This window comes from Brachyhypopomus gauderio, chromosome 1 (genome assembly GCF_052324685.1).
Source record: "Brachyhypopomus gauderio isolate BG-103 chromosome 1, BGAUD_0.2, whole genome shotgun sequence".
NCBI lineage: Eukaryota > Metazoa > Chordata > Actinopteri > Gymnotiformes > Hypopomidae > Brachyhypopomus > Brachyhypopomus gauderio.
This window is the reverse complement of record NC_135211.1, coordinates 28,720,627-28,736,911: the sequence shown is the minus strand read 5'-3', so window position 1 is coordinate 28,736,911 and position 16,285 is coordinate 28,720,627. Positions and strand designations below refer to the sequence as shown.

Here is a 16,285-nt window from a genome sequence, read left to right as displayed (position 1 = left end):
CTCTCTCTCCACCACCCCTCTCTCTCCACCATCCCTCTCTCTTACCCATCCCTCTCTCTCCACCACCCCTCTCTCTCCACCATCCCTCTCTCTCCACCACCCCTCTCTCTCCACCATCCCTCTCTCTCCACCACCCCTCTCTCTCCACCATCCCTCTCTCTTACACATCCCTCTCTCTCCACCACCCCTCTCTCTCCACCACCCCTCTCTCTCCACCACCCCTCTCTCTCCACCATCCCTCTCTCTTACCCATCCCTCTCTCTCCACCATCCCTCTCTCTCCACCATCCCTCTCTCTTACACATCCCTCTCTCTCCACCACCCCTCTCTCTCCACCATCCCTCTCTCTCCACCACCCCTCTCTCTCCACCATCCCTCTCTCTCCACCACCCCTCTCTCTCCACCATCCCTCTCTCTTACACATCCCTCTCTCTCCACCACCCCTCTCTCTCCACCATCCCTCTCTCTTACACATCCCTCTCTCTCCACCACCCCTCTCTCTCCACCATCCCTCTCTCTCCACCACCCCTCTCTCTCCACCATCCCTCTCTCTTACCCATCCCTCTCTCTCCACCATCCCTCTCTCTCCACCATCCCTCTCTCTTACCCATTTCTCTCACACCATTCTCTCTCTCTCTCTCTCTGTATTTCTCTCATGTCTCTCTCTTATGTCTCTCTGTATTTCTCTCATGTCTGTCTATCTCTCTCTCTCTCTCTCTCTCGGTTCAGTGAGTAATGCAGGAATGTGCAGGTCTCATCCTCTGTTCTTCTCATATAGTCACGTTCCTGTAAAACAACCCAAACAGCTTGACAGCAGTGGATGGCGTCTCCTCGTTCGACGGGAGCACGCTGAGGGCAGACAGAGGCCACAGGTTTCTCAGAGATGGGTTCTGTTCATGTTTCCTGAATAATTAATCCTCTTTGGTTCTGGAGAAATCAAAATCTGTCTTTTGGGTGATGAAACCTCTAGTTCACCCTATGTAAATAGAGAATTTAACGCTATTTATAAACATTTTCTTCAGGGATGCTGCATCACAGTATGCAAAGGTTCCTCCCCAGGGTTGAATTGACACTCATCCCCATTCATCCTCTTTAACCAATTAAAAGTGGATATTAGCAGATCAAAGGAGGGAATTATGGGAGAATGCGAGGCGTGATGCATTGTGTGATATTTTTCTCTTTTGCCTTTTTGTGTCCAGGCTCCCGGAGGTGCGAATCTCAGATAACGGGCCTTACGAATGCCACGTGGGCATCTACGACCGGGCCACCAGGGAGAAGGTCGTCCTGTCGTCAGCGGATGTCTATCTCACAGTCATGTGTGAGTACACGGCCCGAGAGACTGCGTCCGCCTCTCAGCTTCCTGCCTACTCGCGCACGCTGGCGTTAGCTACGGGTTAGCTCTGGTTTGGATGTCCTGCATCAGCAAAACAGATCTCTCCATTATCGTTTCTTTGAAAAGGGTGGAGAATGACCGGGAGATGAAACGAGGGCTCTTATGCACATAATGAGGTCATTATGAGTCTGTGTTTGAGATGCAGGCTACTGCTTTTAGCAGAGGCCTATTTTGGGCTCAAGTACTTTTGCACTCTCATCCATTCCTGCGTCACGTGGTTCCAACGAGAGCCTCGTCTTCTGGCAATGATTAGTCATATGAAGTAGAGTGAGAGTGTTTATATGTATGTATGTGTATGTGTGTGTGTGTGTGTGTGTGTGTGTGTGTGTGTGTGTGTGTGTAATGACATTTACTCAGTAGGAACGCCATTAGGGGGGCTGCCTGGGTGTGATAAGGGCTTTTGAACAAGTAGGAGTGTGCGTGTGCGCATGTGTGTGTATGTGTGTGTGTGTGTTTGGGAAGGTGTCTTCACTCAAACTTCCTCTCCTTGGCACTGCGGGGTTCTGGGTGAAATGACCTGCCCCACATATACACACATCATTACAGCGCGACTTCAACAGCTCCGCACGGATGAGATGAGCTACGGTGCTCCGCTAACACTCTTCCCCTCCACACCCCCCAATTTACCTTTTCTCAACGGCCTTCACCGTTTCATTCCACTGGTGCGCACGGTTAAGGAGCGTGCCAATGATTGAGGTTAGACCTGCTATCACAGCGCTGGTGAGCCAGTGAGTCTCCTCCAGGGATGTCACATGTCGTGTATGTGTAAAAATGAGGCCTTTCCCAACTGCACACAGGGCTACTGCATCATGAAACATCTGACCCACCCCACTGGAATCACCTCCAACATAAAGCCCGTTGTAGTCCAGCCGGGGACATGTCAGTCCAGCTTCGGGACACCGCACTGCTCCCAACTTCTGCTCTGTGTCCAAGCCCGACTGCTTCTTCTCTGGCTGTCACTCTGTGGCATATACCAGTCCTCCCTCACACTCACGCCGGCGCTCCCACACACACCTGCTCCCAGAACCTTTTCTCTCTCCTCCTGTTGCTCTTGAGAGAGGCTGCTGGTAGAAAGCTCCAGATGCAGGAGATAACACGGTGATCCAGAAGAACAGGCCTCACTGAAGCTGTGACTATGTCGGTGGGCCTGAATGATGCGGTGCTTATGCATAACTCAAAAACCTTTTCAAAAACTCCTGTAGTATCCTGATCAATTAACCTTATTTTAAACAACAAAAAGGCATAATGTGTCTAGATTCTGCTTCTGTCTGGATAATATGTTAAAGAAACCGTTTCTAATCTTCGTTATTTGTAGATTTCAACATTATTAAATCAAATCGTGCGATTTCATTGTCTCCCTGTTTTAATTCATTAAAACATTAATTCATCATGTTTATGTAGTGGTGTTTTCAAGTGTCAAGTGTCAAAAATCTTTGCAGGGATGAGATTTATGAGATTTATGAGATTTATGAGCGCTATAGTTCATCAATGCATAAAAATAGCATCACTTCATTGTGTTGCTTTATTTCATTGCTGATGATGTTGCTGATGATTTGTGGTGGGATCCAGTTACTAAGTGAACACAACACTCTGATAACCCCAGTTACTAAGTGAACACAACACTCTGATAACCCCAGTTACTAAGTGAACACAACACTCTGATAACCCCAGTTACTAAGTGAACACAACACTCTGATAACCCCAGTTACTAAGTGAACACAACACTCTGATAACCCCAGTCAGTATGCCAAGGTGACGGGAGCCATGGGACTTTTGGGGAGGAGAGTAATCGAGACAGAGGCGGAGCTATTACTGTAAAGGGCGTGTCCTGTCATTCTGGGAGGTCGTGGTCATGTGTGAAGGAGAGAGAGCAAGGTATGTGAGTAGCATCCCCGGCTCTGCTGGTGAGTTTGCTCCTGGTGGGCGGCGGCTCAGCGAAGCGCCTGATTGGCCCTCCTCAGCAGCAGCGGTGCATCATTATTCCCCCACAGCTGTGCAGAGTTCTGCTTCTCTGCATCTTGTTTGCAGTGCAGGTCCATGTGCTGGTAGCATGCAGGGTGCTGCCCAAGGTCCTGATGCTGTCCAAGGTGCTGAAAAGGTGAAGGTAGCTGTTTATCGCTGTGAGATATTTTCAGAGATCTTTACAATGTTTTTTTGTTGTTGTTTAAAAAAGTGAGATTTTTTTAATGTGCAACTGACTTGTCAATTAACACTCTAAATATTTATTAGATAGTGAACTCAAGTAAAAAAAAATTGCTGCGCATCAAAATGCTGTAGTCACAATGCCCCATTGTTACAAATCTACATTTGGTGCCTGGAAAATTCTCATTTTATGAGCTGCAGCCTTGGAACTGTGTACCCAAGAGTTGAAAAGCAAAAAGCAATAACACACCAGTTCCATTAATTCACCCCGAACCTGCATTTAAATGTCTCCAGGAACTGCAGGTGAGCTGCTGAGAGTTGCATATGTTTTGAACAAGTTTCAATTATTTATTTGGTTTTTTGTTTACTTATTTCTTTATTTTTTTTTGCTGGTCGGTGCTGCAGAAATTCTGGTGCTTTCTATCACAAGGGATGGTTGTGAATGTCAGTGGCATACAACGAAAATAACGAATGGAATAATGATTGCACCTCTTCCGCCGTGCAGAGTAAAGAGTAAAACGCCGAGTGAATCTGGACTGCAGGCACTTCCTGGCTTGCCAGCTGCAGAAGTTTGTGACAGATGTGCAGGGGCCTCTGTGCAGGAGGCGATGAGTGAGTCTCAGATTGGGACCGACTCCCCCAGCCCAGAGTGTCTGTGGGGAAGACCCACCCCACATGAATGAATAATGTCTGCAGAACAAGTGCATTTTTCATTCATGCTAATGTACTCCATTTCATCAATGGGTATGCGTTCACCCAATCTCTTCTCTAATCGTGCAGGAATTGCAGCGAAATTGTGTGTGTGTGTGTGTGTGTGTGTGTGTGTGTGTGTCTGCATGTCTGTGTGTGCTCTAAGGAGTGTTACTAAAGCTTGGGAGTTCGTAGTTGTGCTCAGCTGACTCTTAAATCCCCACTCATCACTGAGGATGAAGAATGGCCTCTAGTGTTGTGGCTAATTGCCATCTAAGCTGAAACAAAATTATTCATAACCTATTAGAGTGCCAAGTTCATGGGGAAGACAGGGAGGGAAATAATGTGGCAAGAGAGAGAAGGAAAATGAGTGAGAAAGTTAATGAATAGGAAGCCGTGTACTGAGAATGATTTAATTTTTAAAGGGGTTCATAAATAAGAATTATTATTTTAATGAATTTTTGACAATTATTCAATTTATTCACTTTGAAGGCCAAATCTTCTCAGCATTTCTGAAATTCTACTTCAACCCATTCAAAACGTTTGGGATGTTTTGAGTCCAGAGCACTGTGAACACTGATGACCTGATGACATAATTGCTTAACATAACAAGATGTTTATAATAATATGTTTTACATTTGCACACGTCAAAACATCACACACAAACACTGTCTGCACTTTCCAATTACTATTGCAAAATACACACCAGCAATGTCAAAATCTACAACCTCAGTAGCATGACTTTTACTATCAAAACCGCAGTACTGTGGTACCTTGAAATACCTTGAGAGAGTTTAATTCACTCTGTAACCAAGCTCATAATTCAGACAACTCATATATCAAAATTTCTTCTCCAATTTAAAATAACTGAAATAGATGTAATCCGTTCCATTCCTGTGAAACATCCCCAAACCATCCTAAATCATGAAAAATACGTTTGTAATTAAGAAACACACATGTATACTTTTCCAATGCATAACAAAATATATGAAATAAAAGAAAAAAGTGTACTGTATTATTTAGTACTGTATTCTTACCTCGGAGACAGATGAGTGTGGCTAACGGAGGAGGGGGAGGGATGAGGGAGGGATGAGGGAGGGAGGAGGGGGGGGGGGAGGAGGGAGGAGGGGGGGGGGAGGAGGGAGGAGGGAGGGAGGAGGGAGGGAGGGATGAGGGAGGGAGGAGGGGGAGGGATGAGGGAGGGGGGGAGGAGGGAGGGAGGGAGGAGGGAGGGAGGGGGGAGGGAGGGAGGGAGGAGGGGGAGGGATGAGGGAGGGGGGGAGGAGGGAGGGAGGGAGGAGGGAGGGAGGGGGGAGCGATGCATCCACTGTAGCCATGTAAACTAAAACTGCACTTTCTTATCACTAAATGAAACTAAAACTGCATTTTTTCTACTTTAAATGAAACTAAAACTTTATTCACTTGTGTGTTGGTCTGCTCGTATCTCAAGGTATTACTGTAATTTATCAAATGAACCATTGGAACCCAGACAATCCAGATGCAGGATGGTATACATAATGAAGTATCACCACCTGGCCCAAAATGCCACCATTTGTGCTGCAAATAGTGTACCTGTAACGTAAGAGCTACACAGACAAAGACTTAGTAACCTTATGGAGGAATGGGTGTGGTTAGAAGAGGCATTTGTGTGGTTAATGGAAGCTTGGGTGAAGTTAGAGGTTTTAGAGTGGGGGGTACTGGCATGGGTAGACACCTTTAAAACCATTCCTTCATGCCACAGGCAATATACCACACTGGGGATGTCGCAGTCAGCTGGGGTAACACTATATCTAACACCAACATTCTATACAGAGTGCTGTGAAATCCTGGCAAAGGAGACAAAGGTAGAATCGCGTGTCTTCTGTATTGAGCGGGTTTACCTAAAGCTGTGGGTTTATAATGCAGTTGGAATAATTCAAGAGCCAGTGCAGCTGCAGTCTCCCCTGGTGGGTGCAGCAGTAGCATCACAGCCCTGCTGAACAGACACTGCCCCCTGCACCCCACACAGCTAATGACTAACCACTGCTTTAACAAGGGCTTTTCTTCAGCTGTCCTTTTACATCAATTAATGAGGGATTGTTTGTTGTTTTGATTTCAACTCTCTTGGTTACAGTCACATTTATCTGATTTATACAAATAACGCTGTTAATTTCGTAGGAGTCTGGATCCTATCAGAATCCCCAAGCACAGCTTGAAATGCAGAATGAATTTTGTAATTTGCAGTCTAATAGCTGTTAAATATAAGCATGGTTGATTCTACTTCCGTGAGCAGGGTTATAAAATAACTGGAAACTCACACTTAGCCAGCAAGAATATAATTCAGAAGTACTGAAATTACTGTGATATTAACTGAGTGTTCTCGCATACGAGGGCTACAATTTCTGCTCAAGCAGACCAACTCTAAAATGACACTTTTCCAATAACCATTTTGCCCCGTCATTGACCTACACACCCCGGTCCCCAAAGAGCTGACCCATCACATCCTTTGCTTTTGTATTGTTGTTCATATTAGTATATCACTGACTAGGCTGCATGTGGTCTACACCGACACTCTCCTGGGTGAGTCTACAGCGTGCTACACATGTTGTCATCCAGAGTTTAACAGTAGTGTCACTCTGACTCAACCACATCCTGACCAGCTCCAGCACAGAATGAAAAAGGATTGCCAGATATTAGGCAGAGATATAACGAGTTATTGATCACTAATGGAGCCTTTTATGTTATGACCTGTTCATGTCAAGGAGTACCCATGCATGTAGATACCACAGGTTCCTCAGTTCCTGATTGGTCATACAAGTTGTAACTCCACCCTGGCAGGTCCTCCCCATCACGACCTACTCTTAGCTTTTGTTTACGCTCTCATTAGTGCTAAAACATGCCCCCCTGTATGCCTCGGGCCTTTTGACGTCTTGCCAATGTTCCCTACATTAGTGAGTCTTATTCTTGGCCTCAGATTCTCTTGGTACCTTGTTACTGCTGGTTCCTGTGTTTGCAGTTATAGATTTGCCCATGTCTGCCTGTGCTCTTAAACATGCAGTCTGCCATGGTGCTGACTACAGGGAAGCTGTAATAAATGCCCACAGCACTTACTGTGTTGGGGTCTTCTAGGAAGTTCCTTGTCTCGCCTGAGTGTGTGTGTATTATGTCCAGGGTTGCAATTACTTGCTTTCTGAGGTGTATGCAAACATACTATTGGCGCCCCCCAAACTCCACCCCCCACCAAATAATTTCTCAGGGTTGGCAATTTTTCAAGATCGCTTGGAGTGAGATATTAACAAAGGGGGGAGGGGGGGGGTGGCGAACGTAAGTTGTTGTTGACGGGGAGGGGGGGGGGGTGGCGAACAACAGTTGTTGACCAAGTTGACATAGTGAAGTGAAACAGACTAGGACATGTCATGATACAGGGTCAGCAGAAATGACATCACATGCAGACTACAACAGACTTTGCAGCTCATTGTTTATTTTGCTGTGTCATGGTCACATAATGCTGATGATGATATGGGCACACCTTGTCAAGCGAGGCCATGGATAAAATTCAACAAACGTGAGGACTTGACATGAAAAACTGCTGTTTAAAAAATATTTTAATGACGTTTTGACATTTTGACGCTGACAGTTCTTACCCTCACTGTTAAAATGTTTTGCTAAGAAATGCTCTAGAAGTAAAGAAAGATATGCTGATCCACCAAAAGAGAAATAGTTCTCCCCAAATAGAAAAAAATGTGTTTTGTCAGTCACTGTGTAATTTTTTACCATTCAACTTAAAATGTAATCTTCGGTGAACAACCTGTCAACCTGTCAAGTTGACCAATACACTGATGTTTGCTGAACAAAGGACAAAGCACAGCAAAAATACTGAGCATGTGCACATCGAGGAAAAATGTTCTTGATTTTACCAAGGCATGGGCAGTGTCTTATTGTAAGTCAAAGATTTTACCAGTCAGAAATAATGGAAAAATATCTACAAGTCACCAATGACTCATGAGCAATGTGAAATAAATTTCCATAAATCATATTAACTAACAAGCTATGATTTTGTTAGTTGCTAGGTCGCTAACCTATCATAGTTAGCTAGCTAATTTCGATAACATTATGAAGATGTTCCCATTGCTTCCAGTCCACATCCTATCTAGTTAACCCCTGTTCATGACTCAGAGAAAAAACAAAAACTAATGATTAGATTTGAACAGTTCTAACTGTGTCATTTCATGCACAAGTGCCCGGCAACACCAGCCATCATCATTAGCACCCTGATAGAGTGTAATTTCCAAGTGATGTTAATAAAAAATTATGAAACAATTATGAGAAAGTTTTCCTCAGATCATCACCATGTCATGGTCAAGGAGCATATGTTACCACAGTGAACCCTTGGGCAATGCTGCAGTGAGATTCATGCTCATGGTTGGGTTACACATGGCAAGCTGGCCTAGAAGGAGGGGTCAGATAAAGAATGATGTTAGATAAAGAATAAACCTTCCATTGGGTCACCAAGTGAAGCCTCTAAGTGTTACGTTACCCACGGCAACACCCCTTGTTTTGGTTTTATTTCTTATTTTATTTTTTATTTTATTCAGGATTTCTCTTGGTACCTTTATTTTGGAATGTCTTTTGTGTCTGCCTTCACGTCCCTGTCCCCACTTTGTGTATTGGTTTCACCTGTGTCTCGTTTATTCCTGTTTTGACCTGTGTATTTAAACCCTGTGTTTTTTCATTTTGGTTGTTGGTCATTGCAACTCTGTTGTTCCTTCCTGTGTCTGCATTAAGTATTCTCTAGTTCCTTTGGTTATTGATGATCTCATGTATTGTGTTTTAGGGGGCATTCCAGAAAGCAGGTTTAACAAACTCTTAACTTAACCCTGAACTCTGAGTTGTCTTACCCCGATCTGACATACTCAGAGTTTTTCTTTCCAAAATGGCTGATTGGAGTTAAAGTAATCAGGGTCGCTCAACTCAGAGTAGGTTGACCCAGACAGAAGCGCATTCATGCGTAACTATAAAAGGCATTCTTAATGGAACACCGATAAATAAGATTTATCATGGACTTAAATGCGAAAATTAGCCGAGCATCATATTTCACACCACTGTAGCTTGACGTATTAATGACTGCGTATGCAGAATATTTAGATATTATTAAGCGTAAATGTAATACTGCAGCAGCTATGTGAGAAAGGCAGTCAGCATGTAAAAAAATTGGCAACAGAGTTAATGCGTGAGTGAAAATTATATTTTTATATTAGCAGAAGGTCGCAATTAATATTATATATATATACACTACCGTTCAAAAGTTTGGGGTCACTTAAAAATGTTCTTATTTTTTAAAGAAAAGCAGTTTTTTTTTTCAATTTAGCTAACAGTAATTGCATCAAGAATACACTCTATACATTATTAATGTGGTAAATGATTATTCTAGCTGTAAACATCTGGTTTTTAATGCAATATCTACATAGATGTATGGAGACCCATTTCCAACAACCATCACTCCAGTGTTCTAATGGTACATTGTGTTTGCTAACTCTGTAAGGAGGCTATTGGATATTTAGAAAACCCTTGTGCAAGTAGGTTAGCACAGCTGAAAACAGTTTTGCTGATTAGAGTAGCTATAAAACTGACCTTCCTTTGAGCTAGTTGAGAATCTGGAGCATTACAATTGTTGGTTCGATTAAACTCACAAAATGGCCAGAAAAAAAACTACTTTCAATTGAAACTCTAGTCTATTCTTGTTCTGAGAAATGAAGTCTATTCCATGCGAGACATTGCCAAGAAACTCTAACCAGAGTAGAAGGAGAAGTGGAAGGCCCCGCTGCACAACTGAGCAAGAAGACAAGTACATTAGAGTCTCCAGTTTGAGAAATCGACGCCTCACAGGTCCTCAACTGGCAGCTTCATTAAATAGTACCCGCAAACGCCAGTGTCAACATCTACAGTGAAGAGGCGACTCCGGGATGCTGGCCTTCAGGGCAGAGTGGCAAAGAAAAAGCCATATCTGGCTAAATAAACGAAAAAGATTAATATGGGCAAAAGAACACAGACATTGGACAGAGGAAGATTGGAAAAAAGTGTTATGGACAGATGAATCAAAGTTTGAGGTGTTTGGATCACACAGACAAACATTTGTGAGACGCAGAACAACTGAAAAGATGCTGGACGAGTGCCTGACACCATCTGTCAAACATGATGGAGGTAATGTGATGGTCTGGGGTTGCTTTGGTGCTGGTAAAGTGGGAGATTTGAACAAGGTAAAAGGAATTTTGAATAAGGAAGGCCATCACTCCATTTTGCAACACCATGCCATACCCTGTGGACAGCGCTTGATTGGAGCCAATTTCATCCTGCAACAGGACAATGACCCAAAGCACACCTCCAAATTATGCACAAACTATTTAGAGAAGAAGCAGGCAGCTGGTGTTTTATCGGTAATGGAGTGGCCAGCGCAGTCACCAGATCTCAACCCCATTGAGCTGTTGTGGGAGCAGCTTGACCGTATGGTACAAAAAAGTGCCCATTAACCCAATCAAACTTGTGGGAGCGGCTTCTGGAAGCATGGGGTGAAATTTCTCCAGATTACCTCAGCAAATTAACAGCTAGAATGCCAAAGGTCTGCAATGCTGTAATTGCTGCTAAGGGAGCATTCTTTGACGAAAGCAAAGTTTAAAGTAGAAAATTATTTCAAATAAAAAAAAAAACATTTTTTCTACCTTGTCAATGTCTGGACTGTATTTCTATTCATTTTGCAACTCATTTGATAAATAAAAGTATGAGATTTCAGGGAAAACACAAAATTGTCTAGGTGACCCCAAACTTTTGAACGGTAGTGTATATATATAAATAATCGTGTCCTTCTGCTAAATGTAAAAATGTAATTTTCACTCGCACATATACATATATTCTCCACATTTATAATACTGTATTGAGCTTTTTATATAATTTTTAGTTGAACACTTACTAATTACAGGTCTAATCCGAGTGGTGTGAAAGCATATGGCATCAGATAAAAATGAAGTATAAGAATTTAGTACAAAATGGTATGGTTGTACATAACTATATCTTATTCTTAATATATATTCTTAAATATATTTAAAGGAAAAATGAAATGGTCAGTTACAATAGCTACGTTATTTTTGTTAAAGATAAGTACATTATTCATTAAGGGTTATAAAGGTTAGTACCTGTACATCAATTCTATGGATGGATTTTCTGTTTATGTAATCGCCTTCATGTTCTGATGGTGCTATAATAGGTAGCATATGTGGGTTCCATCAATGCAGCCAATGACTCTAGGAAATCCTTAAAAATTTAATGGAATGAAGTTTGTTATATAATGCTTCTCCTTTGCTTATTTTTTTTTTATTGTCCATGTTAATTAAAGACAAACCTACAATGCTCTGGAATTCCTCTTTGATGTCCATAACTGGCTTATGCCAAGGAGACACCATAAAACTGGGCACTAGTTTTAATGCCAGACATACTTTTCGGACAGACCGACAGACAGGTTTCGCATCTCTTACACTAAGAAAACTTCCACAAGCAAAAAAACGAAGAGCGATGTATAAAAATCTGGAGAGAACTGAGGGCTGATCCACGATGTGAAATATTTGAAATGTGACACTTAATAATGTTACTAATGTAAGTAATAGATTGTGCTGAAAAACGATAACGTTCATAACACAAATAATTCGAAAATGATAGTAAGCCTATGTCTATTTGGGGTTTTATAACGCGTTCCCGATGAAGAGCTCAGCAAATAAACTGAGCTTAAATATCCACAGGATCCTCGAGGAAAGGACACATCATGATGACGTGTTTGTAACTCGGGTTTAGGTTTAAGTAAACTTGCCAGAAAGCAGGTTAGCTTGCTATAGGAACTGACACAGAGTTTGTTTTAATCCGCTTTCTGGAACAGAAAACTCTGGGTTTTAGTGAACTCAAGAGTTAACATACCCCGAGTTAGACACTTAACCTACTTTCTGGAATACTCCCCCTGGTGTAAAGTCCAGTTTTTTATTTCTAGTCTTGTTGTTCATTAGGTGTTTGCCTTGTCTCTTCGGTTGTATGATTACAGGTTTGCTTCATTTGCCTTTGGTTGTCTATGTTGCTGTGTCTATGTCCTTGTTCACGACTTTTGTCTCTATTTGTGTTGTAAGTAGTTGTTATCTGGCTTTAGATCATTTGGTCTTTGTCTTATTTCCTTGTTAGCTGCAATGTTCTCCTGTGTCAATGTATTAGTATTTTCTGTCAGTGTTAGTTGGTGTTCTTGGTTGATGTTTGATTTGTCTTGGTTTCATGTCTGTATACTTCCTGTGGTTTCTTCAGGTTTGATATTAAGCTTCAAAGTCCATACTTGCATCCAACCTCCAACCCACAACCATTACACTAAGGTGGACTGAAGGTGTGTGTTGTCATCTCCTGCAGCTAAACAGATACCAAATGTAATGGAATGGTCTTTCCTTTATCAGCAATGGTATGAGGGGGATCTTGGAGTCTGCCATAGATGTTTTCCCAGTCTTGTACCACATGTCTCCAGGTACTCGTTCTGCAAGCTGGACCATCAAGACCGAGTTGAAGAAGACTGCCATCATGGACAGAGAACTATGATGAATGGGCTATCCATCTCCAGGAGACATATTTCACAGTGGGTGGTTACATCAGAACCAAACCCTGCCACCTGGCACCTATTTGCCTTACCAAAAGAAGGTGTAACCAGCAAGATAGCAAGGTAGCAAGGTGCTGGTTTTGCTATGAAGAACATCCTGCTTTCATCAGATGAAACCCCATCTGTGAGCAAGGAGCACATCCTTGCTCTTCACCTGTCAACATCCTCAGACCATGTAGTATCCATGCAGTCCTAGTCTGCTCCATACCTGCTGAGAAAGACTGACTCCACGAGACCTGGGTCCACAGCACTGAAGGACTGCACCTGCAAAGAGTACTTTAGTACCAGTGAGGCCTGGGCCACTTGTTTGTGTTCCCAGGGAGTGGGAAAGATGAACAAAAATGAACTGATTCTACTTGTTGCTTCCATGGACTGTTTGTGACCCAGCACCTTCAAATCTTGTTAATCAAGATGGTACCAGACCTTCTGGTGACTTTCCATCTCTCTGTTCTTGCTCTGATTTCTGCTGCGTTCAACAGTGCTTAGGGTGCACCATTATTGTGTGTTTGTTACCGTCAAATGCTACCCAAGCTTCACACCTCTATGGAAGATTACCTCTAGGGTATCTTTCATTCCCGACTTCTTTCTCCTTGACCCAGGAAGGAACATTGCTATTCCTGCATTATCCACAGAGAGGAGTGCCAACTCCTGAGCAATAACTCTTCCACCCCTCAAACTGGTCTACAGCTGGAACAGGCCACATCTGGTAAAGGCTGCTAAACACTTACAACAGAGTCTACATGTCAGAAATGGAGGAGGTAATCTATGTAATCACAGAATGCTGGAACACCATTACTGCAGTCTGAATCAGTGCCAACTCACATGACTTTGCTTAATGCTTGTTCTGTTTACAATAAGACATTCATTCTAAATGACTTTCTCATTATGGATAGACGTGGTGGTCTTTAAACAGTGTCTCAGAGTCTCCACAGCTAATCAAGGACACTTTTGATATCGGACCTTCTTTTAAGAGCTCTTGAATAATATCGATGCCTGTTTAACCACTGGAATGGTTCCTGCTATTTTAGAATGCTGTAGTAATTGCCCTGCTTAAAAAGCATAAAATTGATGCTACAATTGTTAGTAATCACTGAACACTTTCTAAATGACTTTTTCTCACCAAATAACTGGAAATTGTCTTCAGCTTTGACCATTGTAAAGCAATAGTAGGCTGCACATACTATACAGTACATACTATACAGTACATACAGTACATGATCACCTGCTGTGTGTTCAGACATTACAGACCCATCATCAGCCACTTTGAAGTAAATTTAACCCTAGTCCCTTGCAAGCTGTATAGAAGCCAAGCGGTTCCAGTTTTGTGATGCCATCCTCAACTTGGCTATCGCTGCCTTTGGAAAGGAGCACAGACTCTGATAATGCGAGCTGGCAGGAACCCATGAATGAAACCAAAAGAAAAGTGCTTCTGGCCTACAACAACATTCCGACCCAAGCACGTGTGATGCCCTCAGCATCGCAAGGAATCGAGCTCAACAACCAGCTAGCTAATGTGCCAGCAGCGGTTAGGCCCGAGCAGCTACATTCAGGTTGCTGTGGAAACAAGGAAAGTCAGGGGGAGTGTTTGAGGAAGATGGTTTCTTTCAACTGAGGAGGCCTCTTGATGCACTTCCTCCAAGACAGCTCGCCTCACGTTTAAAAAAAAGGGGAGGTGATCTCCATCCAACAGGACAAGCAGATGGTGGTGGGTTGGGCACTGCCTTGAGGTTCTACTTTTCACCCTCTACCCACACCTACACCAGACCATTTAAACATTTTGTGGGCAAAGCAGACTGCTTACGTTTGGTTCATCTTCCTTTCTTCCTGTCTTTCAACTGAACTTAATCCTGTTTCATATCTTCTCTTTTAGGCTAGTTTCTAAGACTATTTGGGGGTTCTGTAGAGAAACCAGATCAAGACTGATGAATTGGTCTAATCATTTTCTGGAGTGAGTTAACCCTCTGGGCCAAAACAGCTTGGGTCAGTTTATTGTTGTATGATGATGGGGAATAAACATCTGGAAATCAATACCCTGTTCTTAGATACAGTGTTACAAATGAATAACATGACAGGGTAATGTGTGTACATGAGGCAAAACTTAAAAGTTGGAAAAGGATCCAGTGAACCCTACAAAATCAGATTGAAATCCAGTAGATGTATGTGCGAACAGAAACCTGATCTTTGCTAAATGACAGAACGATGTTTAGAATTGCATTGTTGTGAGCAACGTTTATGTATAATCTCATAAGTTTATCATCTACCATTTTTCTAACTGCACAAAAATGTGGGGGTATTTTTTTGTGTGTCATTTGAAGTAACCTGCAATTTTCTTCAAAACACAGCATCTTTCATTGTATGTCCCAGCATCCCTTCCAGGATTTCTGTGAACATGCCGGAGCTGGCGGTACCACAGGCTGAGTGAAAGGGGGAGAGATCAGCCAGAGTTGCTGCAAAAGCAGATGTGGGAATGCTGCTGGTTTTTTATATCCGAAAGGGTCTTCTGTTCAAATTTCTGCTGAACTTGTATTTCATCATCATGGCGATCCTAAGTGCAGCATTTCTTATTTTTATCACTATGAATGTCACTGCTTAAGGTGTTTTGAGTAAGAATTGGCTTTAATGAGAGTTGCCTTGGGTTGCATCAAATTCAAATAAATAACAGCAGTAGGAACTTTTCCACAACAAGCTGTCCAAAGATTTCAGTAATATACCGATATATTAAACATGCATCATGATGGAGAGTATGAGCCAGCCGCACAACACACTACGTCACTCTCCAAACAGAAACCTCCTGCAGCGACTGCAAGAATTATGAATGTGCTGGACTCTTGTAGGTCTTGATGTAAATGAGATGAAAGTAATGTGAGTATCTCAACAATGTAAGAACAGAGTGGAGCTTTAGGGACCTCCCTACCTCCCTACTCACTACCTCCCTACTCCCTACCCCCCTATCTCTCTACTCCCTACCTCCCTACTCACTACCTTCATTCCTCCCTATCTGGCCACTCCTTCCCTCCCTACCTCCCTACTCACTACTTCCCTACTCGCTACCTCCCTACTCCCTACCTCCTTACCTCCCTACCTGTGTTGGTGCATGTTCATAAAGGGGATTAAACAGTGGATCAAATGGAGAAAGTACTAAAGAAAGTCAGTGAATTGGGTTTTGCAGCAACAATCCACAAAGTCAGAGTGTGAAGAATGTGGGATGAACTTACTCCCAGCCTCTAATGATTAATAACTTCATTTTTGTCTCATAACTGCAAATCACATAACCCAGAACCTCCAGATTTCCACACACTTAGATCACACTCATTTCTTGGGACCACTATCAGGTGTTAAATTACAGGTGTAATTAACAAACCCCAGAGACTACGATTATTATGAGAAAGCTACTGTGTGCTGAAGTGCATG

At 42.8% G+C, this 16,285-nt stretch overlaps 1 protein-coding gene across 1 annotated transcript in view; it reads left to right on the top strand.

Annotated features, from left to right (window-relative positions):
• Positions 1–16,285, top strand: part of igsf21a (immunoglobin superfamily, member 21a) — a 164,371-nt gene that overhangs the window by 102,820 nt on the left and 45,266 nt on the right. The window contains exon 4 of the mRNA XM_077007700.1: positions 1,199–1,317. Within this exon, the coding sequence (XP_076863815.1) occupies positions 1,199–1,317 (119 nt within the window). The remainder of the gene's footprint in view (positions 1–1,198; positions 1,318–16,285) is intronic.